At 38.3% G+C, this 21,442-nt stretch overlaps 1 protein-coding gene across 1 annotated transcript; it reads left to right on the top strand.

The window, feature by feature from the left end:
- The first annotated feature begins 36 nt into the window (after nt 1-36).
- Nucleotides 37-20,653, top strand: LOC131977344 (espin-like protein). Its single transcript, XM_059340596.1, has 11 exons — nt 37-330; nt 1,746-1,936; nt 6,127-6,313; nt 6,403-6,585; nt 6,700-6,831; nt 14,086-14,244; nt 14,349-14,490; nt 14,679-14,851; nt 14,931-15,095; nt 17,408-18,369; nt 20,115-20,653. Exons 1-11 carry the CDS (start codon nt 37-39, stop codon nt 20,644-20,646), a joined length of 3,120 nt encoding a protein of 1,039 aa, XP_059196579.1. The 3' UTR covers nt 20,647-20,653.
- The last annotated feature ends 789 nt before the right edge of the window (nt 20,654-21,442 follow it).

Consider the following 21,442-nt stretch of genomic DNA (forward strand, 5'->3'; position numbering starts at 1 on the left):
GTTCTGCGTGCCATAACCTACTCATAGCAGCCAGTGATGGTGCTCCATCGGGCCATCCAGGCTGCTCGAGCCGGGGATCTTGCAACCCTGAGGAAGCTTTCATCTTCTGGTCACCTCTCACCTGCCATCACTGATGCTCAAGGTGCAGGTCCGGTGCACCATGCAGCGAGGTGTGGCCGCCTCGAGTGCCTGCAGTTCCTGGTGAGCGAGCTGGGGCTGGCGGCTGATCCCCGGGCCTTGAACAGGGCTACACCAGCACATGATGCAGCAGCGACTGGCCACATCCGGGAGCTGCAGTGGCTGGTAGATGTGGGAGGCTGCAACATTGAGGTAAGTTTATCCATCGTGAGAGAGAGGGAAACCTACCCTGAGAGCTCAAATACCTTGGAGAGATGCCACATGTCCAGCTTTCCTGGTAATTTCTACCGACTCCGTTGTGTGCGAGTGTAAACTCGGGCGATGGCTTTAGATGGTCATCTAACTGATCCCAGAGTGAGGTTACATCACTGCAGTTGTAAAAGGTACTGTATGCTACCTTTTCACATGTATTACCAACTGATTACATCATATGGTGTTGACTTACTGGGTATCCATTAGTATTATGTAGCAAGTGTAATTACATCCAGATGCTTGAGGGGAGCTCCCACTGAATTGAGCTATTAGTGTAGAGTCAGGTCTACGAGGGATGTAAGAAGATATCAATACACTTGATTGTATCAATAGTATGTTTTGTGATAGTATATTCTCAAAAACACAGATTTGTAATTAATAGTTTAATGCATTGATTAATAGCAGACAGATTGCGTAAAAACTAGTATAATGATGTTGAATGTCACAGGAACTACAGTCATGGAAAAAATTATTAGACCATCTTGTTTCCTTCAACTTCTTGTTCATTTAAATGCCTGGTACAACTAAATGTACATATTTTTGGACTAACATAATGATAACAACAAAAATAGCTCATGAGAGTTTAATTAAGAGCTGATATCTAGCTATTTTCCATGGTTTTCTTGATAATAACCAAAATCATTATCAAGAAAACAATGAAAAATGTAGAAATCAGCTCTTAAATTAAACTCTTACGAGCTATTTTTTGTTGTTATTGTTATATTTGTCCATATAAAGGTACCTCTAGTAGTACCAGGCATTAAAATGAACAAGAAATTGAAGAAAACAAGGGTGGTCTAATAATTTTTTTCCCATGACTGTATGTATATATATATATACACATATATATATATGTATATATATATATGCAAATGCAGATCCCACTCTGCTGATTGCATGAAATAGCCCTTTTTACTCAGATTTCAGGTATATGTTGTTCTGTTCTTTATAATATGATAATTTCCTCTGAAATTAATTTAGAATATTGCAAGATATTACCTTGCTTCAAGTCAACCAGTACACCCCACTACATTGAATCTGTAGTGACACGTGTCATATTATCATTCTTGCCAATACACAGTCCTGCTAAGCTCTATCTCTACTCTATCTGTTGTTTTTCAGTCCATTATGATTTTGCAGATCCTGTCTGAAACAAAAGAACACATGTATCGGTTAATTCGTATTAAATATTAATGGACACCACCGAATGTCATAATTGGTTATCCCCATTAGAATCCCTCCGGTAGCTTTGGAAAAGTAATGCACCTGTTTAATATATTGTCCTGTCTTGATAATCAAGAGTATTTGTTCTTCACCTGGCCTCATCTATTTCCCATCTTTGTTAATGTTTGCAGGATCGTGATGCCGCAGGTGCCACTGCGCTCCACCTGGCAGCCCGGTTCGGTTGTGTGGAGGTCATTAAGTGGCTGCTGTCTGTTGGAGGAGTTGCAGAGGTGGAGACAAACTGTGGAGCTGTACCTGCTCACTATGCTGCAGCCAATGGGGACCTCACCTGTTTAAAACTACTTATTCAACATACACCAGGGTGAGTAAAAAACTGAAGACTGTTGAAAAAGTAAGCTTAGCTTTTATGGTACATTTTCTTCAGCAATCAATATGGTTGATGTCATATCTGAATATAGCAATGCCACTATCACAGTAGCATTTTTATTTAAAAACATAATAAACACAAATTCCAGCAAATCTAAAAAATATAAAATAAATACAGATCAATGCAATAGCCTGACAGCCAACTACTGAAGGCCATGGACTGGCCTTTTACCAGTCTCTCAACTGGAACTCATCTGTTTGGTTATCATAAAGTGAGACTAATGCAAAACTATAAAAAGGACAACAGAACAGGTTTAACTTTCCTCTCACAAATTGACAGTAGCCATTCTCTCCCTGCTTTACGGACGATTGGGGCTAGGTAGGAGAAAAAAATAATGAGAGAAGGATTTTTTTTCATTATGCAGTTCAGAAAAAAGTCGAAACAGCATGAATAAATTTGAAATGACGAGAATAAAGTCAAGATGTCGAGAATAAAGTTGAGATGTTGAGAATAAAGTTGAAATACAATTTCAAGAAAAAAAGTTGAAATGACAAGTATAAAGTAAACTTTTTGTTTTCGGTAAAGTTGGAAATATATTCAGAGATTTGTGTCAATAAGTCATCAGATGAACATTGTTTTCTATCCAAACAGTTAGGTTGACTGCAAGCTACAATTTGATTTTCATAAATGTCATAAAAGGAGCAATAACCACAATATTTAAGGGTGTAGTAGAACTAAAATCCTCCTACACATAAATTAGATATTCTTTGCAGTTGGCTACCATAACTATTGTTTTTAGGAAAATCTGCTTTTATGTAATCTATGTGAATTTTTTAGACATATATTGTATTTTATTATATATTATATACATATTTTATCAACATTGTATTTCGACTTTTTTCTCGAACTTAATTTTTTTTTTTCCTTCTACCTGGCCCTAATCATTTTCCGTACTGCTTAGAGTGGTTTCCAATATTATTTATCTGATGTACTTTGCATTGGTCCTACTAAAACATAGAGTGGTGGAATTCAATTGGAGGTGTTTATCATTGATACGTTATTTTTAGCTAGATCTATCTACTTCAACCGTTTATCTGTTCTTTTAGCTATCTTCATCTTTAATATTACTTATCTAGCCATGATAATTTTATCCAATTAAACCATGCATCCATTACTCATAGCTAGCTTGATCTATTTCAACAAATTATAAGCTACTGTTAGCTAGCTCTATCTATTTTATTTATCCACTACTTTGAGCTAACGATTTATCATCCCTTTATAAGCTACCAGACACTATTGTCCTCCTTCTCAGGCAGCATGACCACTGCAAAAACTGCTTTTTACCACGACAAAGTCAACAGTGTCACTGACACCCGGAAACTCTTTTCCACCTTCAAATCACTACTCAACCCCCCGCCTCCTCCCCCTCCTACCTGCCTCACCGCGGACACATTTGCATCCTTCTTTACAGGCAAATTTGCAGCAATCAGCAGCCAATTCTCTGACGTGCTCACTCCCCACCTGACTCCTAATACTGTGACTTGTAGAAGTCCTACTACATGTCTCTCTGTGTCTCAGCTGGGCGGTATGAATCAGTTGTTAGCACCTCATTTTCTGGCTTGACACCCTTCTCTGAGAGTGAGGTATCCAAACTGTTGACATGTAGGCGTCCTACTACATGCTCGTTGGACCCTATACCAACAAACCTTCTTCAGTCCATTAGCCCGACCATCACGTCAGCTATCACACATGTGATTAACACGTCAATGTCCTCCGGCACTTTTCCCACTGCATTCAAAGCAGCTCGGGTAACATCTCTACTCACGAAACCCTCTCTCTACCCTGCTGAAGTTGAGAACTATCGTCCTGTCTCACTACTTCCATTCTTATCCAAAACTATTGAACGGGCGGTCGCTGAGCAACTTTCAGAATTCCTCCTACAGAACAATCTTCTTGATCCAAATCAATCTGGATTCAAAAGCGGTCACTCAACTGAAACGGCTCTGTTGTCTGTGACAGAAGCCTTAAAAGAAGCAAGAGCAGCAGCAAAGTCCTCAGTTCTCATTCTGATTGACTTGTCAGCTGCGTTTGACACAGTTAACCATCGCATCCTCCTCTCTACTCTCTCTAAAATGGGCATCTCTGGCTCGGCTCTGTCCTGGTTTGATTCCTACCTGAAAGGACGCTCATTCAGTGTATCCTGACATGGACAGTTGTCTACTTTGCATTGCCTCTCCACAGGGGTTCCCCAGGGCTCAGTGCTGGGCCCCCTGCTATTCGCTATCTACACCACCTCTCTGGATCAGGTTATCCGCTCACACGGTTTTTCCCGCTGTGCAGATGATGCATAGAGCATCTTCTCTCCTAGCACCACACGATAATTCTACTCCTTAAAGAATTGTCACTAGCACTTATTGATGCACTAATGGCTCTTACTGCACTATACCTTGATTGTTTGCTTTTTTTCTTCCTGTAAGTCGCTTTGGATAAAAGTGTCTGCTAAATTACTAAATGTAAATGTACATTAAAAAAAATTACTTATTTGAACCAGTTATCTATGACTTTTAGCTAGTTATTTCAACATTATCCCCGTCTATTTAGCTATCTATGTCAACTGTTTACCCATTACTTTCAGCTAACTACATCCACTACTTATTTACGACTTTTTCAACATGTGGCTGCATTATTTTTAGCAACTTTTTTTACCTTTAGGATTTAAAAAAAACCTTTTTTCTCATTACTTTGAACCAAAGACTATAAAATACAAATTAAACTTCACTGCTAGCTTGCTATCTAGCTTTTACACACTCTCAATTGAAGCGTATGATGTCAAAACTGACTCACAACACATGGTAAGGGTAAACACATGCAATTTTAACCTCCCCATGAATCCCATCTCCCCTCCATCTCCTAAACCTGAGACTGTGGCACTTAGATAGGACGAGATAAAGACATGTTCTTCCTGCTTCATTTCCTTGCTACAGGAGAGTATGACTGTCATTTACATGACGCATGTTGGAGTCAGACCATCAGTAACCTGTGAATAATACATGCTGGGCACTGAGGGTCACATACCGGCCTTGCGGTTCTTGGTCTACAGGAGCTAATGTATTTAATGTTAATGCATCTCTGCTGTGTTAACAGGATTGATGAATGACAAGAACTAAAAATGAGTTGACCTTGGATTATATCCTTTTCTATGTTTCTGAACTGTACAGTACAATTTCTGTCTGGCATTCTTGTTGGAGCAAATAATGACAAGCCCGAATCTTTACACTGACTTTGTATTCGTTTTAGAATTCTAGCATCTAGAATGCTATATCTATCTAAAGTTCAATCCAGTTCAAAACATAGCAAAACACAATAATAATTGTATGATTTTCATAATTGACAGTATGAATTTCAGCTTTATGTTTGTCAATTACTTCAGATGCAAAGATGGGCCATGTGATGTTTTTATTTCCCAGAGACTGAGATCCATAGATGGGTATCTAATGTGCTCTGTATCTGTTGTTTACTATTACTAGCAGTGGCAAAAAGTAACTAAGTACTAACTAGTCAAGTATTGTACTTAAGTACAATTTTGAGGTACTTGTACTTTACTTGAGTATTTCCACATATGGAACTTTATACTTCTACTTCGCTACATTTTAGAGGCACTGCATTTAGCTGCCAGCTATGTATATATATATATATATATATATATATATATATATACACACACACACACACACACACACACACACACACACACATATATATATATATACATTTATACATATAGTGTATTTTATTGCTTCACCACCATGTGTTTAGTGTCTATTGTTTAATAGTTAATATGTTACTGTAACTTTTGATGCAGAGGTCTAAAAGTACTTCTTTATTTGTACTTGTTTTGATATTAACATACTTTGCATTTTGAAACATTTGAAACAATTATTTATTTAAATATGTAATAACAATACATTTTATCTACATCTTGGTTATCCTTGAAGGCTTGTTTGAAACATTTTGAGACATAACATATATCTGTTGCACAATTTTGATTGCCATAAATCATCTACATATCAAATTGGTGCTTTGTACTTTTATTTAGTATACTGACAACAGGTTTCTAAGCATTTACTGGTTGACAGTAACTTAACCTTTCCTCACCCATGTCGTTAATGTATGCTGGACTACAGGTGTGTGGACCACCAGACTGTCATCGGTGCCACCCCGCTCTATCTGGCCTGCCAGGAGGGGCACCTGCATGTTGCGGAGTACCTGGTGAACAGTCGCGGGGCTGATGTCCACCTGAGGGCCCACGACGGCATGACCTGCCTGCATGCTGCGGCTCACATGGGCCACCAAGCTGTGGTGATGTGGCTGGTCAGTACAGAAGCACAAGTCCTACCTAGGTATATTTGTGTGGTTTGTTATCAGTCACCACTCTGATCTTTGTCGTTCACTCCAAATAGGTGACCTGTACTGACGTCAGCCTGTCCAGCCAGGACAGAGATGGAGCCACTGCCCTGCACTTTGCTGCCAGCAGAGGGCACTATTGTATCTTGGAGAGGCTGCTTCACATGGGTTCAAAGGTCGTCAAGGATTACTGGGGAGGGACCCCACTTCATGATGCTGCAGAGAATGGAGAGCTGGAGGTTTTTTTCTTTAGTTTTCTTTTGTCTCTCATCTAAATAAATCAATTGTATTAATAAAGTAATGACTTATATGACATATTTATGTCTGCTATATTGTTCTTTTCCTTCTTTCAGTGCTGTAAAATCCTGTTGGTCTATCAAGCGAACCCTTCAGATCTTGATATTGATGGGTTTACAGCAGCAGATTTGGCGGAGTACAATGGACACCATGACTGTGCCAGATACATCTGTGCCATGGGGAAAAATGTAAGCTCTCTCCCTCTCTCTCTCACCTACAGTATATTTTATTTTCCACGTTTCCCATGCTTTGTTTCATAATCTTTGTGTCAGCACTGCCCAGCTGTTTACTCTGGCATGACAATCAAAGCTAGTTTGAGAAATGCGGTCAACAGCAAACATCTGGAAGATCTTGGACTCTCAGTGAATCATTTTCTTAATTTGCGACATGTATTTCATGCAGGTCAAGCTTGTTCTTCTTTCTCCAGCTCTGTTGTCTTCCACTCAGCCTGAGTGCTTTGCTCTCAGTTTAAGAGGTCTAAGAAAGTGGAGGATGATGGCTTTTGTGTTTAATAAGGTGTTGCAGGCGATTGTGGCATGAGTGCAGGAGGAGATTATTGGTTCTCAGTTTGCCACTGAGGACTCTCAGTGATTAGCTCTTTTGTTTTGTGCAGAAAGCACGACACTCTGTGATTGATGAATATTTTAGTGTTAACACGTTGTTTGTGCTGGTGTTGCCTGTTCAAGTCAGAGGTCAATGCAGTAAAAACCTGCTTGTATTTAACTTAAATTTATAGTCAGTTTGCCATGTGCAGCCTCTTTATATGTTGATTTATTTGTTTTTCTTTCAAAAGCTGCATAACAAAGAGATTTAGAGAATAACAGTTGATACTGATACTGAAATATGAGCCTTTAAAGAGGAGGAAGCTATTTCCATGAGTAAAAAAAATAAAATAAAATGTAAGCTTAGCCTTGTGATTAAAAAGAAGATCATATAAGTCACTATAATAAAATATCTTGTCGTTACTTTTAGATAATAATTTATTATTTTGAGAAAGTTTTTCGTAAATTGAGAAAGTTTTTCATTATATTGAGAAAGTTTCTCGTTATTTTGAAAAAGTTTCTTATTATTTTGAAATATTTTTTCTGTATTTTGAGAATGTTTGTCATTATTTTGAGAAAGTTTCATTATTTTGTGAAAGTTTCCGTATTTTGAGGAAGTTTCTCGTTATTTTGAGGAAGTTTCTCATTATTTTGAGAAAGTTTCTCGTTATTTTGTGAAAGTTTTCCGTATATTGAGGAAGTTTCTTGTTATTTTGAGGAAGTTTCTCATTATTTTGAGACATTTTTTCGTTATTTTGAGAAAGTTTCTCGTTATTTTGAGAAAGTTTCATTATTTTGAGAAAGTTTCTCGTTGTTTTCAGAAAGTTTCTCGTTATTTTGAGAAAGTTTTCTGTATTTTGAGGAAGTTTCTCGTTATTTTGAGGAAGTTTCTCATTATTTTGAGAAAGTTTCTCGTTATTTTGAGAAAGTTTTCCGTATTTTGAGGAAGTTTCTCGTTATTTTGAGGAAGTTTCTCATTATTTTGAGACATTTTTTTGTTATTTTGAGAAAGTTTCTCGTTATTTTGAGAAAGTTTCTTGTTATTTTGAGAAAGTTTCATTATTTTGAGAAAGTTTCATTATTTTGAGAAAGTTTCTCGTTGTTTTCAGAAAGTTACATTATTTTCAGAAAGTTTCTCGTTATTTTGAGAAAGTTTCATTATTTTGAGAAAGTTTCTCGTTATTTTGAGAAAGTTACATTATTTTCAGAAAGTTTGTCATTATTCTTGTGAAAGTTTCTCATAATTTTGAGTTTTTTCAGCTACTGAGTTATTATTTTGACAATGTTTCTAATTGCTTTGAGTTACTAAATCATTATTTTGAGAAAGTTTCTCTTCTTTTTTTATAAAATAATTTTTTTCCCATCACAGTAGCAGAAATGGCCTCCCATAGAAAACCGATTAACTGTTAAGTGAGAGAGCCTTTAGTGACCACTCAGCAGCCTTGTTGAACCTTAAAGCGTCACAGCTGTCCACCTGCAGCCTGTCCTTGTTTCTCCGCATCACACTCCACTTACCACCTATGGTGCAGACGACACAACGATGTACACAGAGTAATGAAAGCTGTCGGGCCAATAGAAGCCATTAATAAGTCAGCAGAGAAGAGCAGCACTCATACATAAAGAGGATGATGATAGGGAGCCAGCGAGGCGTGGCTGCTGAGCTCGCCTTCAGAAATAATCCTCCCATCAACAATGGAGAGCTAATTAGCGCAGGGGCCGATGCGACGTCGAACGCAGCCGGAGCCACTGCCGGCTAAGGGCCTATCAGTTACCCCTCTCCAGCGGCTCAGGTGGAGGGCCCGTGGGCTGAGCCCGTTATGAGATCCACAAGCTTAAGTTTCAGAGTTTTCACCATTCTGATGCCTGGAACCGGCAACTCTATCCCTTTGTGGACTTGGAGAGCAGGATGTCATTGGCTTCAAACACACGTTTGATTGTGTGTCATGTTTTTTTCCAGGGGCTTGGAAGTGCTATGATTGTCACCTTTGGATACAGTGTAATGCTGGTAGCAGACAGAATGATGCATCAGGTTTCTTGGCAACATATGAATTGGACACACAGGCCGAGGCTTGATGTGAACAAAGAGGTCATCTAATAGAGAAGCTGAAATAGCAGTTAATTGATTTAAATCTTCATAATATTTGGGGAGCAGAGTGTGTCATGCTTTGAAATCTATCGTGCCGGAGATGAGCTGCACAAGAGGACGTGCTTTAATTACATTTCTGGTGGTGTTTTAAGTTTGTAAAGTGCTGCGTAGATCACGGGTTCCAGCGCTTCTAAAGTGTCAGTCAGATAATCTCATTTCCGAGCAGCGACCTAAATGTATTGGGACATTGACCGGGGAGAGCTGTGTATTTGGCCTCCACGCATGTTTGGATCGCTCACAACGAGGTCAGACTCGTTCAGCGCTGTCAACCGCTCTTCCTCCTCTCGCATCTCAGGAACAGCTGCAATCAAATAAACAGTGTGTGGCGTGAGGTTTACTTCACACACATTTTTTTTATGGCTCTTGCTTTCCATTCACAGCAATCAGGCCAAAGATACTGTTGTTTGAGAATGGTATTTTTAGAATACTTGGAGAGAGGAAACACATTGTCATCTCATTCATCACCGTATTTTTGTTTTTGTCTCGATTTCTGCTTTGTTTTTTGCAATGAGAAACAAAACACGTGCTTTAATAGCTTTTATCACTCAAGAGCATCTAACAAACTCATTGTGTTCTTCCTTTTGTTGGGGATAAAATAATCACAGGATATAAGTCCTCTATCCTTTCAGTTGATCTGTCTCAATCTTACAAAGCTTGGCTGCATCACAGTTGCATGTGTATCACAGATGGGGACATATTTTATAGAACTATAAAAATCTGAATCCTAATCCCATAAACCCTGTAATACTCTCTACACATTCAGCTTTAAAAGTACTATGCCATGCCAAGGTGTTAAAATCCATAATAGCTGTAGAGCTGCAATGAGAAGTTCATTAATCGATTAGAAAAAAAAAATAAAGTATAAAAAATAAAATATAGTATAGTATATATTAATAGGGCAATCTTGGCTTTGTGAAAATTGTGATGGCATTTTTTACAATTTTATGACATTATAATTTCATTAATTTTGCAACCCTAATTCATTTTTTGAGAATGTTTTCTCATTATTTTGCAATACTTGGTGATTATTTTGAATAAATGTATTATTTTGTAACACTGAGTCATTATGTTGAGAAAATTTCTTATTTTGTAATCCTAAATTATTATTTTGAGAAAACTTCTCATTATTTTGAGATACTAAGTTATTATTTGAGAATGTCTTGTTATTTTGTGATACCGAGTCATTATTTTGAGAAAAATTCTGATTATTTTGTGATACTTGGTCTTTATTTTGAGAGAATTTTTCATTATTTTGTAATATTTTTGCAATATTTTGAAAGTTTCTCATTATTTTTGCAATATTATAATGACTTCATTATCACATTTTTAATTTTTTTTAATGAAAATGGGCTTTCATTTAGAAAGAATGCTGGATTGCATCAGTTTTGATGAAGCAGGGGTAATATTAATTTGTGAATTACTGGATGATTTCAGTCAAAAAAACCTTAAAAAATGTTATCATAATTACTCCCAGCGCTCTGTTTGTTATTGTCAGCTTTTCCAGATATATTTATTTAAGCTTACGGTGTCACATTGTGTTTCCACAGTCAAAGTTTACAACCATCTCAGGTGGATTTTACCCCCTCCCTCCCACACAACAAAAAAAGCTTGATGAGTTCGCTCCTCCATTCAATTGTTCCAAGTGGAAAAAAGCACCTGAACACGCATGGATAAAATGTCTCTTTTCCAGCTGCTTTGACAAGTCTTCCGCTGATACTTCCCTTCGTGCAACAACATGGCCATTGGTTTGTACGTGCATTAGTGACATTACCGGCCATCCTATCCTTTTCTTGAATAATTAACAGCATTCTCCGATCAGAGTTTATTGTTTATTGCCTGGCGGCCCTTGGCCACTGGCAGAGATGCTCATGATGGTGTCAAACGAGTGGTTGGTGATCTTACGATAGTGTCACATCCTCGACACGGAGCGACTGCCCCAGATAGCCGGCTGCACGAGTCGGTGCCTCCGGTGTCCCACTGTACAGAGAAGTCTAACTGGAGTGCACTGGGAGAAAGAAGTATTCAAGGTCAAGGTTAGTAGGTAAGCTAATGATCATTTTTCATTATTCCTTGTACTTTTTAAACTTCCTTTTGCTTGTTTTGCCTCAGCTTTGTGCTTTATTACATTATTTTTCCCTGTTCATAAGTAAGTGACTGGACAGGCTGAGTAATTAGTTTTGTAAAATGAAAGGAAAGTTTTGTTAAAGAGGCCCTTGCTGGCAGATGTTTTGGCAGTGTTTTACCTATTTTCTGATCCGTCGTGGCCTCTTACGGGTAGCCATGAGTAATGCTCCAGGCTCATGGCCTTACTATATGTTGTCATTATTGAGTTTTGCAATGATTTTTCTTCCTTTTTTTAATCCTTAAAAACTCTTTCTAGATACAGCTTTCTGATCCAGTAGCTGCTACAATGTTCCATTATGAAGTAGGCAAATATTGTCATTAGTCTTCTTCAGCTACAGTGGATGCAAAAGAGCTGTAAGTGTTGGCAAAAACAATGTGTCCGTGAGCCTCTCAGGCATTTACCTCCATGCAGGAAACCTGAGAGTATTTTCACATGTGAGTGGACATGTATTTACACTACAGTGCTCTGTGTATAATGTATACCCGCTGTATACATTCCATGTTGCAATTTATCACAGAGAACATTAATATTTCATGTGGAAGCAGGTTGTTTTAATGACCGACTCCAGAATTACAAGACGTGTTTTTTAAATACACACGGTGTTCTGAAATGCTCAAACCCTCCGTGGACTCGACCCACAGGGACCACGGATTACTGGTGCTGCATGTCGGACACTGAGACAGCACTGAGTAGCTGTTTCTTAACTCTTGGCTCCTAATCTGTAGTGATCGGGCTCTTTGTGGTCTTTGATAGAGGGAGAGTGGATCCAGGCCAAAACAGGGCTAGGCTATCTATATGTGCGTGGCAATTCTGATGGGGTGCTGATGAAAACCAAATGCTCTCTGGCCACTGGGTCTAATTAAACACACACGGACCGGTTCATCATAGCTTTTAGGACATTGAACTGTTACGAGAAGGGTCACAAAGGAATCAGGCTCCCCCCCTCCGCCTTTTCCCAGCCCCCTTGTTTATCTATTTATGGATTGCACAACTTCGGGGAAGTTAGTTCCTCCGCCTGAGCAGTGTCACAGCATATTTCGTGCTGTTGGACATCAAAGTGCCTTGTGAGAGGAAATGGCAAGGACCACCTCACGGACACAAAGCACAACAGCATGCAGCAGCATATTAGGGCTGCCTTTGATGTTTTGGTTACTAATAATGTCCTTGGAGAGCTGAATTTGATATGCATTCTGCATGGAGTGCATTAAGACAACGCAGGTTCATTAGAGGGGATCTAAATGTTTCCATACATCCTACATCCTCCCTAGAGTGGTGTGAAATGCCGCCAATTATTCAAGGTTGTTTACTATCCCATGAGCTTGTTTTGTTCTTTTTAGACTTTCATAGTGCATGTCCTCAGGCTGTAAATGTTTTGATGTGCCAGACATTTTAAATAATTTTATTTAGCTTATTTCTTACAGTAAATTGTTTAGAATTAAGGAATTGTTTCACCCCAAAAAATAATGCCTTAATTCCACTATTGGCCCAGTATACTTGACTCCTTTTACAGCCAAATGCCATACTGACCTGTAGAACACAAACAATTCTACTATAAAAATAATTGTGTGACGATTTCATGGACCAAATCAACCTTTCTCTCTCTTACAATATGTAACTGCTCTATTTCTACCAAATACTGTATGTTCCGACTTTTGGGCAGAACCAAATACTTGCCTTTGCATTTACGTGTAATACTTGTGTTGAGAAATATCTCCCCAGGTACTTTATTTTTCTGTACAACAATCAGAAATGTCATGTTTTGTCATTCAACAGAAAGATATCATTTTAAGGTTGTGCGTTGTTCTGGTGTGTCCTCCAGTTTGGGAATCACTGTGTTGTTTTTATTACCCAGAACATAGCATACGGAAAAAAGCATTTTTTTAGATCTATGTTTGTGAGGCAAAACAGAGGATACCACTATGACTGAAAAATGTAGACTAAGTATTGGTCTATGGCTAAAAGAACTGTCTTGGAAAGAAAATACCTATTAAGGGAAATCCAGAATTATTTATAAGATATGTGGTCTTTTTATTAACTATCTTTAGAATACAGAAAGTAACTGAGGATGGAAGCCTTGCATAACTCTGTTTATGTTGACTGTATGGCGGGATGGCGTTGTACATTGGTGTTTACTAACTGGAGGCGAAACATTTAAAAAATACATTTTTTAACAAATTTTTCATGGCTTTTTTTCTTTTTTCTTTTTTTTGTATTTTGATGTAGTTATGTATAGTTTATGTGTAAAAATGCAAAAAAAAAAAAAAACAACAACCAAAAAACAAAAAAACCCTGTCTGGGTTACACTTCATCATCACTGTATGCCACGGTTGGATTTGTAACAAACTATTGTATCTAAGGTGTCTGACCATAGAGAAGGTTACAATAAATTAGGTGTGATGTGAACCAATGTAAATAACAGGACTTACATCCCAAAATTTTTGTGGTTTTTGTTACAATATTTTCTTGTTAGACACCAGTTTGTTGTTTTGTTGATTGTGTGGACCAAACTGAAAAACATTTTTGGAGCAACCCTAACCTCACGATTTAACCATAACTTATACATTTCATAATATTCTGTATTTAAACTGTTAAAAACTACTAAATGTTATATTATCTGTTATATTTGCAGACAGCCTGTGCAGATAAGCCCATCAAGGTGCTTGCAGTCGAAGGAGAAGTGAAGGTAAAGCCGGCTGTGTTGTTGCCGTACAGGGAGGACTACTACGGCTGCCTGAGTGACACATGCAGGGACAGTTACAGCAGTAACACACCCATGGATAGTTTAATGGTAAATGCTCAGTTAGGTTTTTCACCATGTTTTCCATTCTTCACTAGTTTCTCATATAACCGGGCAACTATGTCTGTTTCTTTTAATTTCTTTGTTCAAACTAGCAACCTGAGAGTGAGGAGTCCCCGCAGGCGAGATACCCTCAGCCTCCTCCTGCACCTCCTTTACCTCCTGCTTCATCCACTCCTGCCCAGCCGGAGAAAAGCGCTGTCAGCAGGATAGAGCAGGTTCAAGTCGCAACATCTGGTGAGAAAAAACATCTGTTTGCCTTATTAAATCTTAATTTTCTCTTCTTTTTTTTTCAAAATGGTTTATTACTATTATTACTATTTAATGGTTACTGGAGGTCACTGCTCAGTGGGGAAAAAAAGCTGTGTGTGTTCATTAAAGTACATTAAAGTGAGTAAGACAAAGACTTATGATTTGTATTTCAGTTATTAAAGGTTTCAATCAGCCCAAGGCCACTGGGCGTGAGAAAACTGTCTCCGCTGATAAGACGATGTTGCCTGATACGAACCTCCTGGCTGAGAGAAAACTTTTTGGCAACTTGAATTCCATTAAATCCTTAAAACAATCAGGAATATCAGGAGCCTTCACTGGACAAGCAGTAAGTACAGTAAGCTTTCTTATTTTGTGAATCCTACTGTTGTAAGCCTTTCTTTAGCTAAAATGCTGTGTCTATGCAGAATAAGATGGTGGTCCTGCCCACTGAGGAGGCCAACCTGTCAGACATAGACTACCTGGTTCCCACTCACGATGAGAGAGGCCGTCCCATTGCTGAGTGGAAGAGGCAAGTCATGGTGAGACAGCTGCAGGCCAGGCTGCTGGACGAGGAGGACCAGAGGAGGAAGGTAACGTCCCATTAAAGGTTCAACAAGGTCACATTATTAATCCACTTACATTTCATCTAAAACTTACAAATGAGTTGTGATAACAGACAAAGCACATACAACTGAACAGCATATAATACTCTAAAGCTCTATAGCCTCACTGCAGTTTATGTCATAATCACAGTTTTAGTTCTTAGTTTAGTTCTCAGTTCTTTTTTTTCAATTGGTAAAATCAAGACAACAAAGGAGAATGCTTACATATTGAGGTCATTTTAGTACAAATATATTTAATAGAAAATCTGTTCATCATTTGGAGAAAAAGAAGAACAAAAATCACCCTATACAACCGACATCCCAATAAACAAACCATAGCACAACAAATGTTGACGATGACTAATTCTCTTATCCAATTTTCTAATTAATTTCTGCCACCTAAAAGAGTCTGATGTTAAAACAAGTCCTGTAACAAAGGGAGGGTAGGAATTTAACATAAACAGCATTGAAAGCTCCTTTTTTTTAAGATACTGTACTGTAGTAGCATTCACAGTATGAATATTCAGCCAACAAATCTGCTACAATTCCGATCCAATTATAACCTGGGCTGCTGTAGTTGCAAATCAAGGATCCTTACAATGCCAAGTAAATGTGGTCCTTAATACTGTGAATTGAATATTAGGTGAACAAGGTAACACTCAATTATATTAGATTTCTTTCTTTTTTAGTAGTAGTAGTAGTAGTAGTAGTTTCTTTCGTTTTCAGACCACAGTTCTGGGCAATCCTTGAGAAGAATTGCCCTCTGGGGAGTTCCCCTGAGAACTCCATACCTTCAAGAGCTATTTTATTGTTTGCATTCTCACTGCCAGTAGGAACGCTGAAGAGAAGTAAGCTGGCCAGTGGTTGACAAACAAATATTTCATTGTATTTTCTCCATCACACATATGCTCAGTAAAGCATGGACTTCACCAGTGGTGGAAAGTAACTAAGTACATTTACTCAATTACCATACTTAAGTACAATTGTGAAGTACTTGTACTTTACAATTGTAACTTTTTACTTTTTACTCCACTACATTTAGCTGCCAGCTTCAGTTACTTTTCACGTCAACATAAAAAAAAGTATGATTCATTTAAAGGTATTAGACTTTTTTTATTTATTCAACCTGTAGTTAAAATGTAGTTAAAATGAGCCCTACCTTGAGAAAACACTGCTTACATAAATGCATCACTGAAAATAATCCAATAATATATTTGGAGCATTTAACACAATCTCAGTGGGTCCATTCTGCATACTTTTGATACTTTATGTACATTTAGTTAGTTACTTAAGTAAGTTTTGAATGCAAGACTTTTACTTGTAGTGGAGTAATTTCACAGTGTAGTATTAGTACTTTTACTTAAGTAAGGGATCTGAATACTTTTTCCACCACTGGACTTACCTATCTCTCCCTTTATCTGTTTATCTCCCATTTGTTTGGTGCTGTCTGTTGTTTACATGGCTAACTGATTTTAAAAACGGAATCTGCCAGTGCTGCATGGACTGTGTTCAACCACTCAACATACACATGCATACATATTTAGAAACAGGAGCTAAAAAAGTTCCTCAAAACAGCGTTCTAAGAACTACCATCATTCCTAGTTCTTGCAGTGTGGACACTATAAAAAGAAGCACACCTTTCTCAATTAAGTGCTTGCTTGTTGGTATACATCAGAGATAGGGAGCTGATAGGCATTTTTCAATTCACTGAGAAAATAATCTGCAACAGCATGTTCTCCCTCTGAGCTATTTTATGTGCATAAATTTAGTCAAAGTTTATAATGTTTCCAAAACAGCAGCTGTATTTTCAGGTTTCAAAATCAGCCAAAACCATTAGTCAATTAATTGAGTGAATTTCTTTTATAAAATTTATTGAGTAGGTTGACAGAAAATAACTTGGCAACTGTTTTGATAATTTACTAATAGTTTGCAGCCATGGAGTAGTCAGTCATATGTTGTACAGCCCTGTCTAAACAAATGCTCATTGAGCCTAACCAGACCACAATGAACAAACCAAAACTTGTGGTCTAATTTTGTGATGCTATTCTAAATCTGAATTGCTGAAAATTTGAAAAGCACTTGGAAATTCCACCATCATTTACTTTTAATTGCATGTAACAAATCACTGAACACATAACACATTGCTGTTCAAGTCATATTTCTGAGGTTTGCATGAGGTTTGGATCACAGTTTTACTGTATCATTACTCTTTTTCTCTCACGCCTTAGCCATTAAGAATGTAAAAGAAACAGTAACTTTAAATTTGACATCCTGCATGTTTATCTGCCTGCTGTTTACAGGTAAATGGGAACAGATATGCCAAAGTCAGCTGGAGGTACTCCCAAGCCCACAATGCCATCCTGGGGCCCTCTGGTGAGCTGCTGACTGAGGATGACCTCATCTATGTGGAGCAGCAGATTGCCAACGTCTCCATGCAGAGGAACTGTGAAGGCTACGAGCTGGAGCTGGCTCGTCTGGCAGAGGAGCTTCGGCACATCCTGCCAGCCCCCATTGTGAACATCACTGTGAACACACAGTTCAGAAACTTCACAAGTCAAGTTCCTCTACCTGTGTGGTGCAGCCGCATCTCGGGCATCGTAAAGAGCATGTCTCTACTCATGACCAACCTGACAGACCAGCCGTACTGCAAGATGCCCAACACCGAGCTGATCACCGTGTTCTCTCAGACGCCAGAGAGACAGAACTCCACCAGGGGACGCAGGGAGAGGATAGAAGACGAAATCCATCAGTTTGGAGTGTCTGTGAGGACTCTGAAGTCAAATTTTGAGACACAGAACTCACCATTGTCAGATGAGCCGGACGAGACCGTCATGTTAAGTTCTTCCACACAGCTCGAGGCAACCATATCCGACCATCAACCTAAAGTCTTGAGTCCGGCCCCAGAAACAGACCAGAACAGTGACTCCGGCATTGACTATGATGAAAATGTTGCAGATGTTCTAGAGACTACCAGTCTTAGAAAGGAGCGTATAGTCGTGCTGTTCTTAGGCCACTGGAAAAAATCTGCCTACACTGTGACTCTGAAGAGCAAGGACGCAGCAGAGAGGAAGATGAGTGCTGGAAACCCAGAGTTGGGCGACAAGCCTGGGTCAGGTCGTCGCAGGAGCAGCGTGGAGAGCGCCCAGTCGAAGATGATGAACAGTTCTCTGGGACATTTCTTTAAGCAGAGAAGTGCTGTCAACAAGATGCTGGGAAACTGGAGGAGCATGATCTCCAGTGTCCCGTCCAAACAGATCCGCAGGTAGGACTGCATGGCTTTTTATAACTTACTGTGGTCCCCATTCCCCAACAGAATTTCTTAACACTAGGTGGCATCATTTTTAGTTTGTGATAAAATTTCACCTTTTGGTATTTGATGCTTATATGAACTGTTGAGACCAAAATGATTATTTCCGCGCCCATAACTAACAGTTGTAATGAAAATCCAATCACATATTAAACCTCCACTAATCAATATTTTTTGTATCAGGAATTAATTAAATGACTATGTATAATCTAAACAAGGATCTCATAGTGACAAGCCCATGGATTCAACTTCTCTACAGCTCTATGGAGCTCTTGGCCTCTTTAAAGTAGCGTATTGTTTTGGTTTAATCTCAACCCTTTTCAGTAGCAGACAGCAGTTTTTAACCAAACATTACTCCACAGCATTGAATCACAGACAAAGCTAGCAACTAGCAGCTAAATAAACTATTAGCTAACAAACATTAAGCTAGCTAACACCCCATATGATTAGTTAAACAGAGTTGATCCTGGATTTACACTTGTTATGTGGCCAAAAACACAATTCAAATGAATGCCAATTAAGTTGCATCATGTCTGTTAATTTGTTAAAACAGCCCCAATCTGGAAACCTGTCAGCTATCAGTCTGATGATAATTAAGCATCTTTGGGCAAAGGCTAATATTTTAGGGTTCCAGTGTAGCCAGCAGATATCCAGATAATGTATAATGGATATCTAGATCAAGACTTTCTTTTCATGCGTCGATTATGTTTACAGTCCACTTAGAGACTTGTTTTAGGTCCACACAACATTGTGAACACCCAGAATGCTTCCTATACCAAAATCATGTCCCGTTGCCTACGGTTTAGGCAACAAAACCACTTGCTTAGGTTTAGGAAAAGATCATGGTTTGGGTGAGAATAAACATTTGTTGAACTAAGTATATCAACACTGACTTTTGAATTCACACAGGACACAAACATCGGTCTACGAGGTGAAAGTACTGCGTTTCTTTGACCCATCTACCGCAATCGCCTCACTATGTGGACTTTGATTTAAATTTTGATTTCTGATATAAAAACATACATAATCCAGGAGATTAGAAATTACAAATCGACAATTCTGATTTGTTGGGGATGTATTTTTGAGAGACCACGCTGGCTAATATGCAATTGTTTGCTAACATGTTTGCTAGCTTTTTAGTATGTTAAGATATTCCAATTCAGAAAGTCAAAAACTAAAGATTAGTTCAATTGAAAAAATTTTAAAAATGTGCTTAAATGTCCAGGATTCCACTTAAAAAATATCAACTGAAAAGCGAGTAGAATATTTTATGTGGAGCTGTTTTGATTAATTGATCAGTATATTAGTAGACTGACAGAAAATGAACCAACAATTTTGAAAATCAGTTAATCATTGAAGTCATTCAGCAATAGGCTTGCAAAATTCCATGAATTTTCAAAGTTGGAAACTTTCCATGGGAATTAACAGTAATTTATGGGACTTACCGGGAATAAATTGTTAATTTACGAAATTGAAGGTTGGCCCTTAACAGCGAAATAGTTAACTAGTTGGGAAAAATATATTTGATCATAATCTTGACAAACAACCAGATGTGGGTGGGTGGAGTCGGGGGATAAGTAATATTCAACTCAACAATGAAACAATTAAAATTTGATAAAGTTCTACTTATTCAGCAATGAATAATGCAGAATATTTGGTAGTCAATCTTCTTTTGTAATGATCATTCATGTTATCTACAGGCTCCACAGGCAGAAGGCTCTCTACTCCCCAGAGCAGTTCCTACCTCGTCTGGATGGCGTGCCGGTGGAGTACGATAACCTGACCCTGGATCTCTTCATGCTGGGCTACTTCCATATCCTGGAGTTGGAGTTGCCTGTGGACGAACGCAAAATGAGACACCTGCTGTGCTTTGAGGTGTTCGACCACGTGGGGAGCTTTCCCTGGGAGCTGGTCAGGGACTTCCATAAGGCTGTCATGCAGGACATCGAGTCTGGGAACCGTGAGTGGAAGGACGGCTTTGAAGACATTAAAGTGAAGTTCTTTGGAAACGCTGTGAGTCAGTCTGAGAGCGCTGTAGAAGTGGTGAAACACACCCTCCCAGAGGTTAGACAGGTCCCGAAAGTCATTGTTCAGACGCCTACACCTGATGAGGGGGTGCTCCAAACTGGAACTGACATCTCCAGTTTTAGCAATGACGAAATTTGTAAATACATCGACCGCAGTTTTGCTTTTTGGAAAGAGAAGGAGGCAGAGATTTTTGATTTTGAGTAGAATCATGTTTTTGATATTTTTGTATTGTTTGTAGTTAGCTTACATTAGGGCTGGGTATCAAACCTTAATACTATTTGAATTGTGAACTGAATTTCTGTAATGGTCTATCAAGTGCTGAAAGCTAGCACACAATGCTTAGCCAGACTCTAATCCATGTTTACTTATTGGATCCGATATTGCCTGATTTGAATTATAATTTTGTTAATTTTATACTGTGTTTTTTGTGTTAAACCATTTAACTATATAATGCATTTCAGAAGTTTGGACTTTGATGTTAAATTAAAATAAAGACGTTTTATGTTTACAAAAGTTTTTTTAAAGACATTTTAGTACTTCTAATCAAACTCGGGTATCAAATTTTTAAATATTTTAAACCATACCCAGCCCTATTTCAAAAGCCAGAGTACCTAGAGTACTAATGTGTCTTCCAAGCATGGACAGATTATGAGACAATAGGCACCTGGGCACAGACATGTGAGAGTCCCCTCATCCTGTCAACACAGGAACAACACACCCAAACCCAAAGAGACTACTTTTAGTCATTTTGCATCTGTTTCAATAATTCTGTGTGTCTTTGTGGTCATAATGCAGCTTTCTGTGACTATTATTGATCTATTTTTAGTCATTTTGCATTTAGTCACTTTGTATCTCCTTGTGGTCATTTTGCTTCTATTTTTAGTTTTGTTATTTGTCTTGTTTGTTTGTGGTCATTTTTGGTTGTTTGTAGTTGCTATGTATATATTTTTGGTCATTTTGTGGCTATTTTCAGTGATTTATTTGTTTTCTTTGTAGTCAT

The sequence above is a fragment of the Centropristis striata genome, chromosome 9, assembly GCF_030273125.1.
Source record: "Centropristis striata isolate RG_2023a ecotype Rhode Island chromosome 9, C.striata_1.0, whole genome shotgun sequence".
NCBI classification, from domain to species: domain Eukaryota; kingdom Metazoa; phylum Chordata; class Actinopteri; order Perciformes; family Serranidae; genus Centropristis; species Centropristis striata.